Here is a 15,849-nt window from a genome sequence, read left to right as displayed (position 1 = left end):
CCGGGAAGATCCCACATGCCACGGAGCAACTAAGACCGCGCGCCGCAACTACTGAGCCTGTGCTCTAGAGCCCATGAACCACAACTACTGAAGCCCACATACCTAGACCCCGTGCTCAGTAACAAAGAGAAGCCACCACAATGAGAAGCCCGCGCACCGCAACAAAGAGTAGCCCCCGCTCACTGCAACTAGAGAAAGCCTGCGCGCAGCAACGAAGAGCCTAGGCAGCCAAAAATAAATAAATAAATAAATCTATTAAAACAAAAAGAAATCTGTCTCCTTGGCATGAGGATTAATTTAGGATGATCTTTAAAAATTTTTATTGGAGTATATTTGATTTACAATGTTGTGTTAGTTTCAGGTGTATAGAGGATGATGATTTTTAAGAAACGGAAGACTCAGGAAGTTTTTCTTTTTAGCTCCCCCTTAGCTGCATAAAGAATTTAGTTAAAGGGCCTGTTCCCAGAATAGAGCTATAAGCAGAGGTATCTGCAGAGAATACGGGCTAGGTGTAGTGGGGGAAACTCAGCATGGCCTAGAGATCAAAGTCCACCCTGTGTCCTGTTGTCTCTACATGACCCAGCAAACATTTATTTGCCAAACATTTGCTTTTCCATCTCCATGTGCATTGCCTTCCTCCCCTTTGAAGTCCCAAACCAGTACCCCCAACATCCTCTTTTGTCTTTAGCTGAGGATGGTATTTAAGATGAGGGCTTCGGCCATTTGGGTGAATTTTTCGGTTCTCCTGGGCCTCTCCCGTGTGTACATGTTATTAAACTTCTGTTTTATTTTCTCCTGTTTATCTTACTCATGTCAATTTAATTCTTATACCAGCCAGAGGAACCTAGAAAGATGGAGGAAAATTCCTTTCTCCCCGACAGTTGGCACAATCAGCAGGATTTCCCTTTACTGGCTGGATACTACTCTCCCTGAAGCTGCTGCGGCTAAGAGATCCTGGGACAACTGACAGAAGCCACAGACGGTAAGAGTTCTTGCCTGTCAGTCAGTCTCCCCATCTCTGCTTGCAGCGTCTATTGGAAGCGAGTGGTAAGAGCCCTTTACTGCTTTTTTAAAGTTAGATTAACAGGAGGAATATTTATGGAGCCTAGTTCCTTGGACCCAGAGACTCTTGTTTTGAAAACTGGCAGAGTACGCTTGATTTGTTGATCCTTTTCCTCCCAAAGATGGTTATTGTTTTTCTTTATCTCTCTATTGTGTTGTTTGTCATAAGAAGGAAATTCCATAGGGTAGGACGCAGGCATAGGTCCATTAAGCTTGTTGTCCAGGCTGGCCCCGCACACTGGTGAGTTTGCTAGTCTCATAAGAAAAAAAAAAAAAAACTGGATGAGTTTTTTCCTTCCATCTTATTATACATCCTGAAGAGCTTGGTTTGCTGACCAGTGAGAAAACTCTCTCTGGTCTCTGCCATCAGAAGGGTACACATACTGGTATGCATTTTGCAGTCAGATAGACTGGGATTCCAAGCAGCTGTAGCCAACTGGTCAGAAGCCCAGGTAACAACCCAGGCTTCTGACTGGCGTCTCTTTGTGTGGCCATGCCAGCTCTCAGGGGAGTTTGTCATAAAGGGTCCAGTCCGTAAGGGGCCTTTGTTGTTCAACCTTTGTCTCCACTTTCTTAGACTATTTTGGGGAGTGAAATTTCTGGATCTCGTTAGGGCTGTGTCCTTTACATGCTTGTGGGATGCCTCTTTCATCCACGGTTAAGGCATAAAAAGACTTATTGGTTTGTGTTGCTATTAAGACACTATTCGTCAATAGCAGATGATGGATCCTTTGAATTGGAAAAACTTCTAAACTGGTAAATTTTTTAGAGAACTCTCATTGTAAACAGCTGTTTTATTGGCACCTGTGGAAAGACCAAATTAAAAGGTGGAAACAAAAAAATATAATGGCTAACCCTAAGAACTCCCTTAATTAAAAAACAAAACAAAACAAAAAGATTTGGGAAAGCTTATCAAATTTGGTGTCTCAGCTTCCCCTCATGGGTCTTACAGATGCTAATAAAAGCATTCAGTGAATTAACAAGAGAATGGGAAGAAACCAAGGGGAAAGTCAAGGTACTCTTCCCCAAAATGTAGAAAGTGTTAAAGGGTTATTAAGAAGGTAAATAAAGCAAATATTGAAAGTTGCAGAATGAAGAGGAATCAGAAAGAGAAGACACAGGACTTGTCCCAGCAGGATGGAAATCTTCAGATGGCTATTAAGAAATGGGATAAGTAAAATGGACATTGATGGGATTAAAATAAAGGTTTCTAATACAGCACTATCTAAGATTAGGTGGGCCAAAGGGACGTTCTTTGATCCCCAAAACATTAAAGGGCCCCAAACAAGTCCTCTCTACTTACTTCAGTTTAGAGAAATTTTTTAAACTGGAAGGCAAAAATTACAATGTGAAACCTAACCAACAATCACTTGGGGCAAGAATTAGGTCGATTAATTGAGTTCAAGATTGACAAAAGGGCCTGGGTCCCTTAGCTCAACCCCTCACTGCAGACCCAAAGCCTTTTACACAAGAGTGGGGAGATGGCAGAGGGATGGAGAGAAGTTTCTGGAACTCCTTGATGCCAGAACCTCACAAGCTGTGGTACCAAAACCCATTAGTGGAACCCTGACTTGGGCTACAACAAGATTGAGAAAAGTAAAAAGTGCAAGAGTTGATAAGATTATAAAAGTCGGAATGTTTGAGTGGGTGTTACATGAAGAGGTTAAACAACGTTGCTGGAATGCTTTATGGTAATGGATGTTATGGCCAGGAACACTTCTCCGACCCAGTATTGTAAGACTGAGACTTATTGATGGGGTCCTAATGGAGGCTATGGTCAAAGGTATAAGAGTTGATGAAATTGAGGTGAAAGCTTGTAAGAAAATTGCAGTGTTTGAATGGGCTTTATGTAAGGTGGTTATGTCTCTTTTGCCTGATTGTATTGTCGGGGTAGACATTGCCTCTCCCTGGGGAATGTTTCCACTGCTTGGTATTGTAAAACAGGGCACATAAATACACCCTTTGGGCAATGTTAATTAGACATGCTAATGAGAGTCAGTAGGGTTGCCTGGGCCCACACAATGTGAGATGAAAACTGGGGGCTGATACTGGGGCCTGATAGGAGCAATGGTGGAGGCTTTTTGCCCCTCGGGTGAATTGGTCTGGGGTTGACTTGAGCACTCATAAAGAGGGCCTTGACTGAATACCTTGTGCAGACTTTTTGAAGGCATGATGCATTGATCTCTGAAGTTCTAAAACATAGAAATCTTTTGATTTCCATTTTAATTGGAAATCTTCTCCCTGATATAAAGAAGCAAATTAAAGAAAATATAGTTGGATGAGCAGATCAGCCTTTTGATATCATTTAGGCAGTAGCCCAGTTCTTTGTGGAATTGAAAGCGACTGTCTTTGTCTTGTAAATCTCTACAAAATCAGAAATGTAAGCACAGCCCACAGTCACCTGAGACTGAGCCTGGGGAATCAATCAGTAGAACCTGGGGGGAAAAAAAGGGGAAAAGACCTTTTCAAAAGTACTAACTGGACTTCCCTGGTGGCACAGTGGTTAAGAATCTGCATGCCAGTGCAGGGGACACGGGTTCGAGCCCTGGTCCAGGAAGATCCCACATGCCGCGGAGCAAATAAGCCTGTGCTCCAAAACTACTGAGCACGTGAGCCACAACTACTGAGCCCCTGCACCAGAACTACTGAAGCCCGCGCGCTGTAGGGCCCATGCTCCACAACAAGAGAAGCCACCACAATGAGAAGCCTGTGCACCACAACGAAGAGCAGCCTCTGCTTGCCTCAACTAGAGAAAGCCCGCTCGCCTCTACTAGAGAAAGCCCGAGTGTAGCAACGAAGACCCAACGCAGCCAAAAAAAAAAACAAATTACTAACTGCTGGAAGTGCTCCCTCACCCAAAATCTAATTCACAGCTTCTTTAATTAATATTATTTGTCAAGGACAAATACAAATCTTAAACGTCTTTTCCACGTATAGTAAAAAGCCTTTGCCATCTGAGTGGATAAACTTAACTTACTGCAACTGATGTTTATGAACTAGTGAGTTTTATATTGTTATACCTGATTCATGACTAAAGTCTTAAAATGAAAGCTATGAGGTCTCTGGTTGTGTCTGTCTGTATATCTATGCATGCATGTTCTAGATAGGGTATTTTTCTACCTTCTGATGGTATTGCCAAAAGTAACTTGTAGAAGAACTCTAATTGGCTTAAAAGTAAGCACTTTTGAATTAAATATTTCTAAATATAACAGACTAACCCAAATATTTTTCGAGTTCACATGATCTAAGATTAACCTTAGTAAATAAAAGCAATTTAAAGTTACTGCTTTAATTAAAATAGGCATGTCTTTAGAGTTATCAGCAAATGTAAAACTTTTATTCTACCTGGGTTTACTAATCAAATAAGTTCACGTTATGTCTGTTGCGAAGTTTATCGGCAAGAATAATGGCTTGGGATGATAGTTGACTTTAATGTCTCATGAAGTTTTCATGAGTACTCTAAACATAATTGTTGGTAACAAATTATTTAGATAAATATTGATATAAATGGGGTAAGACTTAAAAATAACTTTGAAAATCTTTTGGTAATTTAAAACTTTAGAGTTTTTCTAAGGAAAGTTAAATGATGGGAATTCATTGAATGTCTAGATCATTTCCAAATAAGATAAAATACTGAAATATTAATTGCTAAACAAGTCTAAGTTTACCTACTTTTGTCTTCTTATTACAAAAAAAACACCTAAAGATGTTTGGGTCTATTATACATTACACATTATGAAATGTCTTTAAAAAATACTGGTATAACAAACAGTTCACAATTGCTTACTTCTTAGTTTTCACTAGACATTGTTTTCTAAGGGTTAAGAATTCTAATTAATATACCATAAAACTACTAAAATAAATAAGGAAAACATCTTCATATGTAAGGAAAATGTTTAAAAGGTATAAGGAACGGGAATGTATTTTGTTAAGGGAAAATAGAGTAAAAAGTTAAAAAAGGGCTTCCCTGGTGGCGCAGTGGTTGACAGTCCGCCTGCCGATGCAGGGGACACGGGTTCGTGCCCCGGTCCAGGAAGATCCCACATGCCGTGGAGCGCCTGGGCCCGTGAGCCATGGCCGCTGAGCCTGTGCGTCCGGAGCCTGTGTTCCGCAACGGGAGAGGCCACAACAGTGAGAGGCCTGTGCACCACAAAAAAAAAAAAAAAAAGTTAAAAAAAGAGGAAAAGCATAGGACAAAGTTTGAATGTGAAAAAAAAAAAGGATTTGTAGGTTTATGGAAAAGGAACTCTGAGAAAAGAGTTTTGTGTGTGGTCAGGACTGGCAAAGATTAGAATACATTCAATTGAGTGAATGAATTTTAATATTAAAAGTAAGCTGATACAAAATTAGAATCTTGTTTTCTCTGTGTTAAGAAGACAAAAGTCTGCTCTTGATAATTTATAAAATGTTTTTCTTTACCTTTGATTAGTCTGCCTATAAAGAAAGGATTTTATGTTTTATCAAAATAATTTCCTATGTTGTTTTTATTAGGTCTTTGATTACTGGTTTGGTCCCAAACCAATGCCCCTAAAATCCTTTTTTCTTTAGCTGAAGATGGTATTTAAGGTGAGGGCTTCAGCCATTTTGGTGAGTTTCTCTGTTCTCCTGGGTTTCTCCTGTGTATACGTGTTATTAAACTTTTGTTTGACTTTCTCCTGTTAATCTGTCTCATGTCAATTTAATTGTTAGACCAGCCAGAAGAACCTAGAAGAGTAGAGGAAAATTTCTTCCTCCCAGGCAAACGACATGACTTTTGCGATCCTATGATGGAATCTTTTTTTATTTGTTCCAGGCGTTTCTAACTGGGGAGGTTATGCCTTGGCCTGTGCTCTGTACATCCTGAACTCATGTGAGGTCCACAGACGTTATCTGAGGAAGGCAGTTGGGCCCTTCAGAGCACCTGGAGAACAGAACTGGACTCAGGCCCTCCCATCCGTCACTAAGGTAACATAGCCCAGCAGGCAACTCTCACGGATGCAACCTTTTCCCCGGATGAGGAGTAGACACGGTATTTCAATCCATAAGCCAGGGGCCAGCACCACTGCTGCCCATCAGAAGCCAGAGGCAGAGCCTGCCTTAAAACAAAGGTCTCGGGCTTCCCTGGTGGCGCAGTGGTTGAGAGTCCGCCTGCCGATGCAGGGGACACGGGTTCGTGCCCCGGTCCGGGAAGATCCCACATGCCGCGGAGCGGCTGGGCCCGTGAGCCATGGCCGCTGAGCCTGCGCGTCCGGAGCCTGTGCTCCGCAACGGGAGAGGCCACAACAGTGAGAGGCCCGCGTACCGCAAAAAAAAACAAACAAAACAAAAGTCTCCCATCAGGCAACCACTGGACTGGACTTTGACCTACTAGTGACCCTAAATCACTATGAAAGATCTCATATAAATGACCATTTTCCTTCTAATTTGACTGTAGGCAGGTTGCTTAGCCTCTCTGAACCTCATTTTCTTCCTCTGTGAAAGAGGGGCAGTCAGCATTCTGGGAAGGACGGAATACCTGAGCCATGGTAGGCGCTTCATAGCGGTAGCTGGAGGTGTCCTTAGCATCTCCCTCCAAGGAGTTTACAACCCGGCAAGGGCACTGACACCCCCGCTGGCACCGTCAGCCATCCTACACGGTGCTAAGGTGTGAGGGCCCAGGGTGGCAAGAGGACCCTGTGGGCTGAAGGCTGGGAGGGATAAAGCCAGTGGAAGGGGAGGCATCTGGGCAGGAAGACCGGAGGGAACAGAAGCTGGGAGATGGGGACCAGCTCAGTGCTGGTTTGGGGAGACTGCTCTTGAGGTTGGCAGCAGCAAGCCAGGGTGTGATAGGAGCAGAGGAGGGCTTCTGACCCCAGCGTCCCCAAAGAGGGGGCCCGCAAGTCCTCCGAAACAGTTTGCAAAATTGTTTCATACGTGGATTTTCCTGGGCAAGAAGCCCTGGTTTCATCAGAGTCTCCAAGTAGTCTGGGGCCATTAAGAACCCCTGGCAGAGGGAGGTCACATGAGCCTGATCAAAGCAAACCCGACTCCTGACTGAGGCTTCTACCCGAGAAGTAATAGGGAGCCACGCGAGGGCTTTGAGCGAGGAACCGGGGTCCCACTGGGTGGCTTTTGAGTGAGCTCCTCTGACTGCAGAGCCAACTGTGAAGGGCTGTGTGCAGTTCCAGGCGTTCCCCATAGACCAGCGCAGAGGCAGGACACACACGGACACGTACACACGCACACACACACGTGCACATACATGGCTGACTTACGTGAACTCACATATACGTGCAGGGAAAACAAAAAGAGAGAAGGCCAGCCAGTCCTCTAAGTGGTTCCAGCATTCTGCTCCCGGTCCTGGACCCTGGGCAGCGAGATGGGCCGCTGGAGACTCGGCTGTTCCTACCTCAGGCCTCAGTTCCCACGGCTCTCCTGGCACCGATTCCAGCCTCAAGCCCCCTCCCCAGCGGGTGCCCCTCGCAGAGCTGGGACCCGCCCACCCCGGAGAGAAGCTGGTGGCATGTCAGTCTCTACCAGGCACCTTCTGGGGGAATTCTCCAGAGTAACTGGATCACGGGAAATTGGGGCCAAAGCCCAGACTTTACATCTAAATCCCAGGTCACAGGTGACTTCACCTGTGAGCGGACAGCTTCGCCTGAGGGCAGGCAGGCAGGAGGGGGGAGGGCTGGGGACACCTGGAGAACAGCCGAGGGAGCTGGGGTGTCTGGCTTGCTGGAGAGAGGATTTGGGGGGGCCTGAGATCGCAACAGCTTCCTGGGGGAGGGGCACAGATACCCTCCTCGGCCGCGTGAGGGACACAAGCAGGCCAGAAGACAGAGGTTCTGGTTCAACGTGAGGAAGAGCTTGTTCTCCTCAGAGCTACTGCCCAAGCCTGCGAGGAGGGAGCTCTCGGACACAGGGAGCGGGTCAGGGTCGGGGGAGAAGTTTCTCGAGTTCCGTCAGGCTGACCACAAGGCCACTCCCAGACAGTCCAAACAGTCTCATGCAACTTAAGGCTGCCCCAGTCTTATTCCCCCCAAATAGATTTGCTAAATGAGGAAAAAACAAAACAAAGAAAACCTTCTGGAAATCAGGGACCAGGTCTTTCGTATCTGCCTTCCCAGCAACTAGTGGAGGGAAACCCAGTGCTTGGTAAATCCTTGTTGAATGAATGAGTGTATGAATGAATGAATGAATGAATGCCGTGCTTATTAAAGCAGTGATTCTTCCAAGTTTAGAGGCACCTAAGGGACCTTCCACACAGCAGGAATCACCTCAGGGGCATCTTAAAGTGCACAGTGGGGCCCACCCCAGGGCTCCTGATTCGGTAGGTCTGAGACGGGTTAGAGAATCTGCACCTCTGACAAGTTCTCAGGCAATATTGCTGCTGCTGCTGCGGGGACCACATTTGAGACCCTGGACTAGAGGGTGGGTTCCCAGCGTCGTGGCAGAGGCTGGTGTGGGGAGATGGGAAGGCGATCCAGGAGACAGGAAGGTTCCTGAGCGTTGAGCCTGGAGACAGCAGCTGAGGTGGGGCTGCTTGCAGGTCCCCCAGCCAGCCAGCAGCTGAGGTCCTGGGGCCCCTCACTTGTGCGAAGCCTCTGCATCCAGAGCCCCTCCCTGCCTCCTTCCTGTCCTTCTTTTACATTGTCTTGCACCCTTTCTGCTACCTTTTTCTTCCTGCCTCTGTGTCTGTCTCCCTCCTGCACCCGCCCCCATTTCTCTCCAACACATCCCCGGATTGGTTTGTTATCCCCACTTTACAGAGGAGGGGGCTGAGGCTCTGAGAGGGAAGGTGGCTTGCCCAAAGCCACACAACTAAGAGGCAGAGCTGAGTCTCTGACTCCATACTCTGAGCTCTTCCTGATGTGGCTCAGTAGTTTCCTAGTTTCCGGCAATGCCAGGGTGCAGGAGAGGAGGGGAAAGGAGGAGTCGCGCAGCTAAAGTGACATTTTCAGGGGAAATGGTCTGCCCTAAAGGGGCCCAGAGAGCCTTCTATGTTTTCTTTACACTTCCTGGATCTGAATTGGAAAAAAACACTCAGAGGGCCGCCTCACACATGATTCCTGATTCATGCAGACACAAAAGACTGAACCCAGCCAAACAAGTTCACGCAGCCCCACGCTTACCCTCTGGGGATGGAAATTCTCCTTCCACATTTCCACCCAGTCTTCATAAATATATTAATAATGTACCACCCTTATAAAGAAAATAAAAGGGAACATCATTAAACCAAAATTACAAACACATTTTTGTATAGCCCCTCCTCTGGGCCAGGCCCAGGCTTGTTCTGGGAGATAATGAGGGGTAAAGAACCCAGGGTCCATGGGGGCGGGGAGGGGCTCATTTCAGGAGCTGGGATAGAACTGTGAACACTGCTTGTGGGGACACAGAGAACAGGTGCTTGGCTCGTTCAGAGAGCTCAAGGAAGGCTGCCTGGAAGAGGTGGCACTGAACTAGGTCTTGGAGGGTGAGTAGGATATAAGGAGCCAGGTGAGAAAGCGTGGGAAGGACCTTCCAGACAGCAGGACTCACAGAAGTGAAGGTGCAGAGACATGAAGCAGCGCGTTGTGCAGGGGATAACTAGAGTCGTCCTACTGGAGTTCAGTGGGTCACTCCATGGAAACCCCTGGGTCATCAAGAGATGCCGGACAGAACTGTGGCCTGAGTTTTGGTGAAGTTTGGCTGGTTAGGAGCGGAGGAATGTCCCTCAACCCTGTTCTGTGTGTTGCTTATAAGAAGGGCCTTCCATATTCTGCGGATGTGATCATGACTGTAGCAGGAGCGGGCACCATGTTGAGGATCCCAGGGAAGGTGGCCACCACCATCCAGGGCACGCCCTGCCCACTCTGGCCCTTGACTGTGTCCCAGGGGTTTTACTTGAGGGCAAAACAAATTGTTGGAGGACATTTCCTAGAGCTTATCAGGAGCCAAGAGCTGATTGATGACACCTTACAGGAGGGACTAAGGATGGATGGATGGATGGATGGATGGATGGATGGACGGACTGCTGGTAGGCTGGCTGGCTGGCTGGATGAATGATATGATAGATCAATGGATAATGGTAGGATGGATGATACAGAGAGGCAGGAACATGACTTCTGGCCTCATCCTGGCTACCATTCTCTTCCAGCACTTTCACCCCACTCCATTTTCTTTATACTTTTTAAATTGAGGTACAACTAACAGAGTAAAGCACATAAGCTTCAGTGTACAGTGGGTGAAGTTTTACACACGTACACATCCATGCAGCCACCACCAAGGTCACAATGCAGAGCAGTTCCAACTTCCCAGGAGGCCCTTTCTCCCACCCCACTCTGAACAGCAGCATCGCCTGAAAATCAGCCCGTTATGCTCCAAGCATGAATCAATAGTGACACCCACACACTCAGCCTTGACATCCAGAACTCATCCCGGGGCCTCTTTCCACATCCACAGTGAACTAGGCCCCAGGCCCCGCCCCCTCTGCCCAATTCAGTCCTCTGTCCCTCTCCTCCGGCCCCACCGTCTCAGCCTGGACTGGTGTGGCAGCCCCCAGGCCCTGTGTCTCCAGCCACTCCCTGGTCAGCTCTCCTCCCCGCCCCACCACCTCCTCTTGGTGGGGCCTCCTTGAAGATGGTCTGGTCGTTTAGGGGTTCCTGGGAATTTGCCGGCAATCACTGTTGGCCCAGCTGCTCCCTGTGGCTCATGGAGGCTGAGTGCCAGCCAGTTCCTAAGCTGTTGACTGATCTCGTGCACCCTGAGGACCCCCAGGGCTCTACTGGGACCCAGGAGGATGTGAATGGTGGGGGCAGGCAGTGTGCTAGGGGGAAATGGCCCTGTGGTCCCAGGAGCCTTGCCCCATAAAGAGAGGATATGTCCCAATGGAGAAGAGAAATGGGAGAATAAAGTCCAGACAATTGATGGAAGATGCCATTCTGGGCTGGGTACCCCTGGGAAGGGGCTCTTGGACAAAGGGCTTGCCTGGAAATGCTCCGGGCCTCCCTCCTATCTTGGGCCCTGGGGAAGAGTGGAAATGCAGGTTCTCAGGCCAGGTGTGAGTAGAGACAAGTCCTAGGTGATATTTGCCAACACTTTCTCCCTTGTTCTGAAAAGTTTTCAGTGAGTGCTCCCCACAGCCCCTGGCTCGGTTCGCTCCTGCTCTTGTCACCTGTGGTCCTAGTTGCCCCTCCTCCAGAAAGTCCTTCTTGAGCCACTTCAATAAATGGGGTTGGGGGCCCCTGCTCTGTGCCGTGATCCCCATGGACTGTGCCTGCCTGATCAGTCGTCTAGAATGTGACGCCCCCAGGAGTGTGGGGGGCAGGGACCACATCACATTCACCACTGTATCCCTGGTTCAGGTCCTGGCACAAAGCAGGTGCTCAATAAAACTTTGATGGGTGATGGAATGAATGAGCAAATGCCTGAGCAGGAAGATGAGAACCTTCCTCTGGTCTGTCATGATCCACCTGCTCTAGATCCTTTTGTCCCCTTCCTTTGTCTGTAGAGAAGAAGGAAGTTGTCCTTGACTTCTGCCCCTCGGGCACCATCTTCTCTCCTGTGTCTTCACCTAAGACCCACCTTCCTCAGGGGGACCTGAACTGCTCAACAAGGGACAGACACGTTAGTGGCTTAGACAAGTGTTTCTTTGGCACCTTGTTTTTGGAGGGAGATGGAAGAAAGCAAATCAGATCACTTTTTTAAAAAAATCAACAAGTCAAAGGAAGAAAGCTCTGGGCTAAGGACTAGGGGACCCAGCCCTGCCAATAATAATCCACCTCATTTCATGAGCACCTACTGTGTGCCAAGGACCGTGCTAGGTGCTTTACTTGCATTTTCTCTTTTTTAAAAAATTAATTAATTAATTTTGGCCGCGCCGTGTCTTAGTTGCGGCATGCGGGATCTTTAGTTGCAGCATGCAGGATCTTTAGTTGTGTCATGCGGACTCTTAGTTGCGGTGTGTAGTCTTCTTAGTTGCAGCATGTGGACTTCTTAGTTGTGGCATGTGAACTCTTAGTTGCAGCCTGCATGCAGGATCTAGTTCTGGGATTGAACCCAGGCCCTCTGCATTGGGAGCGTGGAGCCTTACCCACTGGACCACCAGGGAAGTCCAGCATTTTCTCATTTAATCCTCACAACAACCTTCTAAGGAGGCATTGTTATTATCATCCACCTCCCCATTATACAGATGGGGACACTGAGGCACAGAGAGGTTTAACACACCTGCCAGGAAAGACCCAAGTCAGATCTGTCTGATTCTAAACCACTCTGCCTGCTGGGCCCAGGATGGGGTTGCATTTTCTCCGTGGCTCTGCTCCCTCCAGATTCTCCCACAACCACACCGGGTAAAGTCTAGAAGGTGACTGAAGCAGGGCTAACAGAGGCTGATAGCGAGGAGGAGCTCTCAGGAGGAACAGGGGCCTTCCTGGCACGAAGGCCATTGGCAGATAATGCAGAGCTGGGGAGGGCTAGGTTGGCAGGAAGTAGCCAAGCTGCCCCTGCAGAAGTGAATCTTTAGCGTCTGTTAAGAAAATGCAGATTTCCATAAAAAACATACTATATAGTTACATGAAGAAACAGCCCAAACTGTTCAAAGTAGCAGCTTCCGGGGAGTGGATTGGGGAGCCCATGAGGTGTGATGTAGGACACTGTTACTTTTCACTATGAGTCTTCCAGTGGCGTTAGTATTTTTAAACATTTTATTTTTAAAAAAGAGACTATGTCAAGTCAAACGTTCTTTTTCCACTTATAAATGTATGGATTTCTTTCTTTTTCCTCCCCCTCCACTGCTTCTATCTCTGCCCCATTTCTTTCCAGGAAGAAAAAATGTTGGGCATCCTGGTGCAGCATGGAGTCCGGAGCAGAGTCTCGGGCACCCTAGGCATGGAGGTGGACGGGCTGCCCTTCCATGGCACTCACGCCCAGATGATCCAGAAGCTGGTAGACGTCACCATGGCGCAAGGGTGACCATGCAAATTACAGGCATGGGGGGGTGCGTACTAGACGGATCTAGGGAGGAGTTCCCTGAGGGCCCCGGCTTTCTTCTACAACAGCCTTGCAAATAAACACTGGCCCTGGGTGAGCAACGTGCTCCACACTGGCCTGGGTCAGGCGTGCCCACCTCCTGGGTCGGGGTTGGGGGCAGCGGGTAATGCAGGTGATGTGGACCGAGTAAAACATTTCTCTGGGGTCCCCAGTTTTGGCTTTTATTCCTAAGTGCCAGGAGGCATTGATTTCAACCTCCTCACCCTGGCTTCTTCAGGTTACCCACGCAGTCTGCTCTGAGAGTCTTCTGACCCATCACTAACGGGGACGCCAGTGAGCAATGAACTTCCAGGCAGACACAGAGGGTCCTGAATAATCCCCCAGGCTAATTAAGAAACAGCAAAATGTACAAATATGTAGTGTATATTACGAAGCTCTGGGGCTTCACTAAAGGTTTACTCATCACCACCACCAACAAAATATTTATACCTGCGAAATGCTCTCTTTTACAAACAACATCCTGTTTATTTAGGCAAAAGATTTATCTCCACCCATCACTTCCCCTGTGCCCCTCCCCCTCCCTTACCCCCTTACATCCTGATCCCCCGCCACAGAGCCTGACACCTCTCCCACCTCCTTCCCATCTGCTCACCCCCCACTCCAGAGCCAGACTCTGCCCTCCTTGCATAAAAGGGCAGCCACATTCCCGGAGCCCGGGGGTGGGTCAGGACCTTCCAGGGCTTAGATCACTCACAGAGTCCTCTTGGACAACTCATCGGTTTGCCCTTATCTCCTTCACAACTTCCCACTGTACGTTCCCCAACGAAATCCGAAGCAGAATCCCTGACCACGTCCCGTTACGTTCACGTACTGAACCAGTACAGTATCTTGTGCTGGATCATCTAGATGGGGTAATGGAAGCAGCTTTTGGCAGGAAAGAGCTTTTGTCTTGTCACTTTAGCAAAATTATATTGTAACTAACTTAAACCAGGCACCCCCTTGCTCTACTCATCTATGGCCCAAGCACACCTTTCAAATCTTTTGCTCACACAATACCATGCCTAAGATGTTGGTTCTTTCTGTAGATCAAAGAAGTAAAAATGAAGAATATAATTAACAGACGACCAGATCTCTTCTCTAGCTTCCCCTTCAGTGATCTCAAGAACAAACTATGTGAACGAGGTAGCAACTAAAGAAAGATGACAAGGAGTCAGCGAGCCTTTCACGCAGTGGGAGATGTCAATGAGTTTGATCCCCTAACTCAATGATTACCTGAGATGACTTTCCCTTTTCCCTTTAAAAACTTTCAAGGCCAAGCAGAATCTTTGGTGCTGGTTTTGGGGACACTAGTCCACCTTCTCCCCAGATTGCAGGCTTTCTGATTAAAAGCAACATTTTCCATTTCTACCAACACTTGTCTCTCGAGTATTGATTTTTGAGCAGCGAGCAGCTGGACCTGAGTTCAGAAATAGTAGTCCATGGGCTTCCCTGGTGGTGCAGTGGTTTCCGATGCAGGGGACGCGGGTTCGTGCCCCGGTCCGGGAGGATCCCACATGCCGCGGAGCGGCTGGGCCCGTGAGCCACGGCCGCTGAGCCTGCGCTCCGCAATGGGAGAGGCGGCAACAGTGAAAGGTCCGCATACTGAAAAAAAAAAAAATAGAAATAGTTGTCCTGCTTCCCAGCTATGGCCCCAAATGTTTATTGTGCCTGTTTTATTTCCTTAAGCATGTCAAGTTTGATTCTTTTAGGGGCATACGTTGTAAAACGTGGAACACATACTATAGAAATTAAATTGTACACTCAACAGCAAAACCTAAGTGTGTAGTTCAGTGATCTGGGGTTAACTTCCAATGCTCCCTACGCACGGCGTGGTGAAGCCTTTGGCCAGAAGTAGCTGGGGTGGGTGCTGTCCTGACATCCCTTTGTCATTCTGGTGGGGAGTCCCCACCTACGTGTCTGTGCTCCTGCTGGTGTGGCATCAGGGCCACTGTAATGTGCTCACTGTCCTTCTCCATTTGTGACTTCTCACAGATCGGTGAACCCACCTCAGCTCTAAGCCTCACTGACCAGGTCTCCTCCAGTTCCAATTTGTGTCCCTGATTTGGGTCTGCAGAGCTCCATGTAAAGGGGGCCTATGATTGAGAGTGCATCCTGGCATTGCTGAAGTCTTGATGGCTAGAGAGAGATGAAACATCATCTGCTAAGGCTCCCGGGACTTCCCTGACTCATATTTTTGGGGAATACACACTAATGGGCCTTTGGTTTTGCAGTAGTAATAGCAGAATTCTATTCTGGCATGAAGACGTTTGAAGCCTGACTGTAATAGTCTTCAGTTACTGAAGATAACTGTGATAGGTTATCTTCCCTGTGGACAGAAGTTTATGGGGAGAGATTTAAGTCATTTGGGAAAGAGGCTAAGACTTGGGTGGAGCCCAAAGAAAGCTGAGAGTACAGGTCCTAGTTCTGGAGCAAAGCATTCAAAGATCCCCCTGCAGGGAGAGACAGGCCTGTGGCCCTGTGGCAGGGGCTAAGGTGCAAGAAAGGGCCAGGAGAGGAGCCCTTAGCAGGATCCAGCCCAGGGACCACTGGAGCTCTGAGTTCTAGGATCCATTTTTATGTTTTTCTGTCTACAATATGATTCCCGCTAAGCCTTTAGTAAAGTTTTGCTCAAGTTCACTCTAGTCTTGGCTGTCCTTTGGGGAAGGCCTGTGTCCACATTTGAGGCAGCATGGTAGGCATGGCTCTGACCTTGAGAAGCTGGTTACAGGGGGACAAGAGGTGACCTACAGGAATAGTGGGGAGGCCCAGGGTGAGAGATGGGCTGGGGTATCCACCAGGATGGATTCCTGAGGCGTGTGAGCA

General features: G+C 48.0%; 1 protein-coding gene across 1 annotated transcript in view; it reads left to right on the top strand.

Moving 5' to 3' along the window:
• DGLUCY (D-glutamate cyclase) overlaps window positions 1–14,463 on the top strand; it is a 47,957-nt gene extending 33,494 nt beyond the window's left edge. Inside the window, 3 exon segments of the mRNA XM_073798938.1 lie at window positions 5,855–6,006; window positions 12,820–12,994; window positions 14,073–14,463. Coding sequence (XP_073655039.1) covers window positions 5,855–6,006; window positions 12,820–12,969 — 302 coding nt within the window. The 3' untranslated portion in view covers window positions 12,970–12,994; window positions 14,073–14,463.
• Window positions 14,464–15,849: the final 1,386 nt, after the last annotated feature.

This window comes from Tursiops truncatus, chromosome 2 (genome assembly GCF_011762595.2).
Source record: "Tursiops truncatus isolate mTurTru1 chromosome 2, mTurTru1.mat.Y, whole genome shotgun sequence".
NCBI classification, from domain to species: domain Eukaryota; kingdom Metazoa; phylum Chordata; class Mammalia; order Artiodactyla; family Delphinidae; genus Tursiops; species Tursiops truncatus.
Note: the sequence above shows the minus strand (reverse complement) of the source record. Positions and strands in the feature narration are given on the sequence as shown.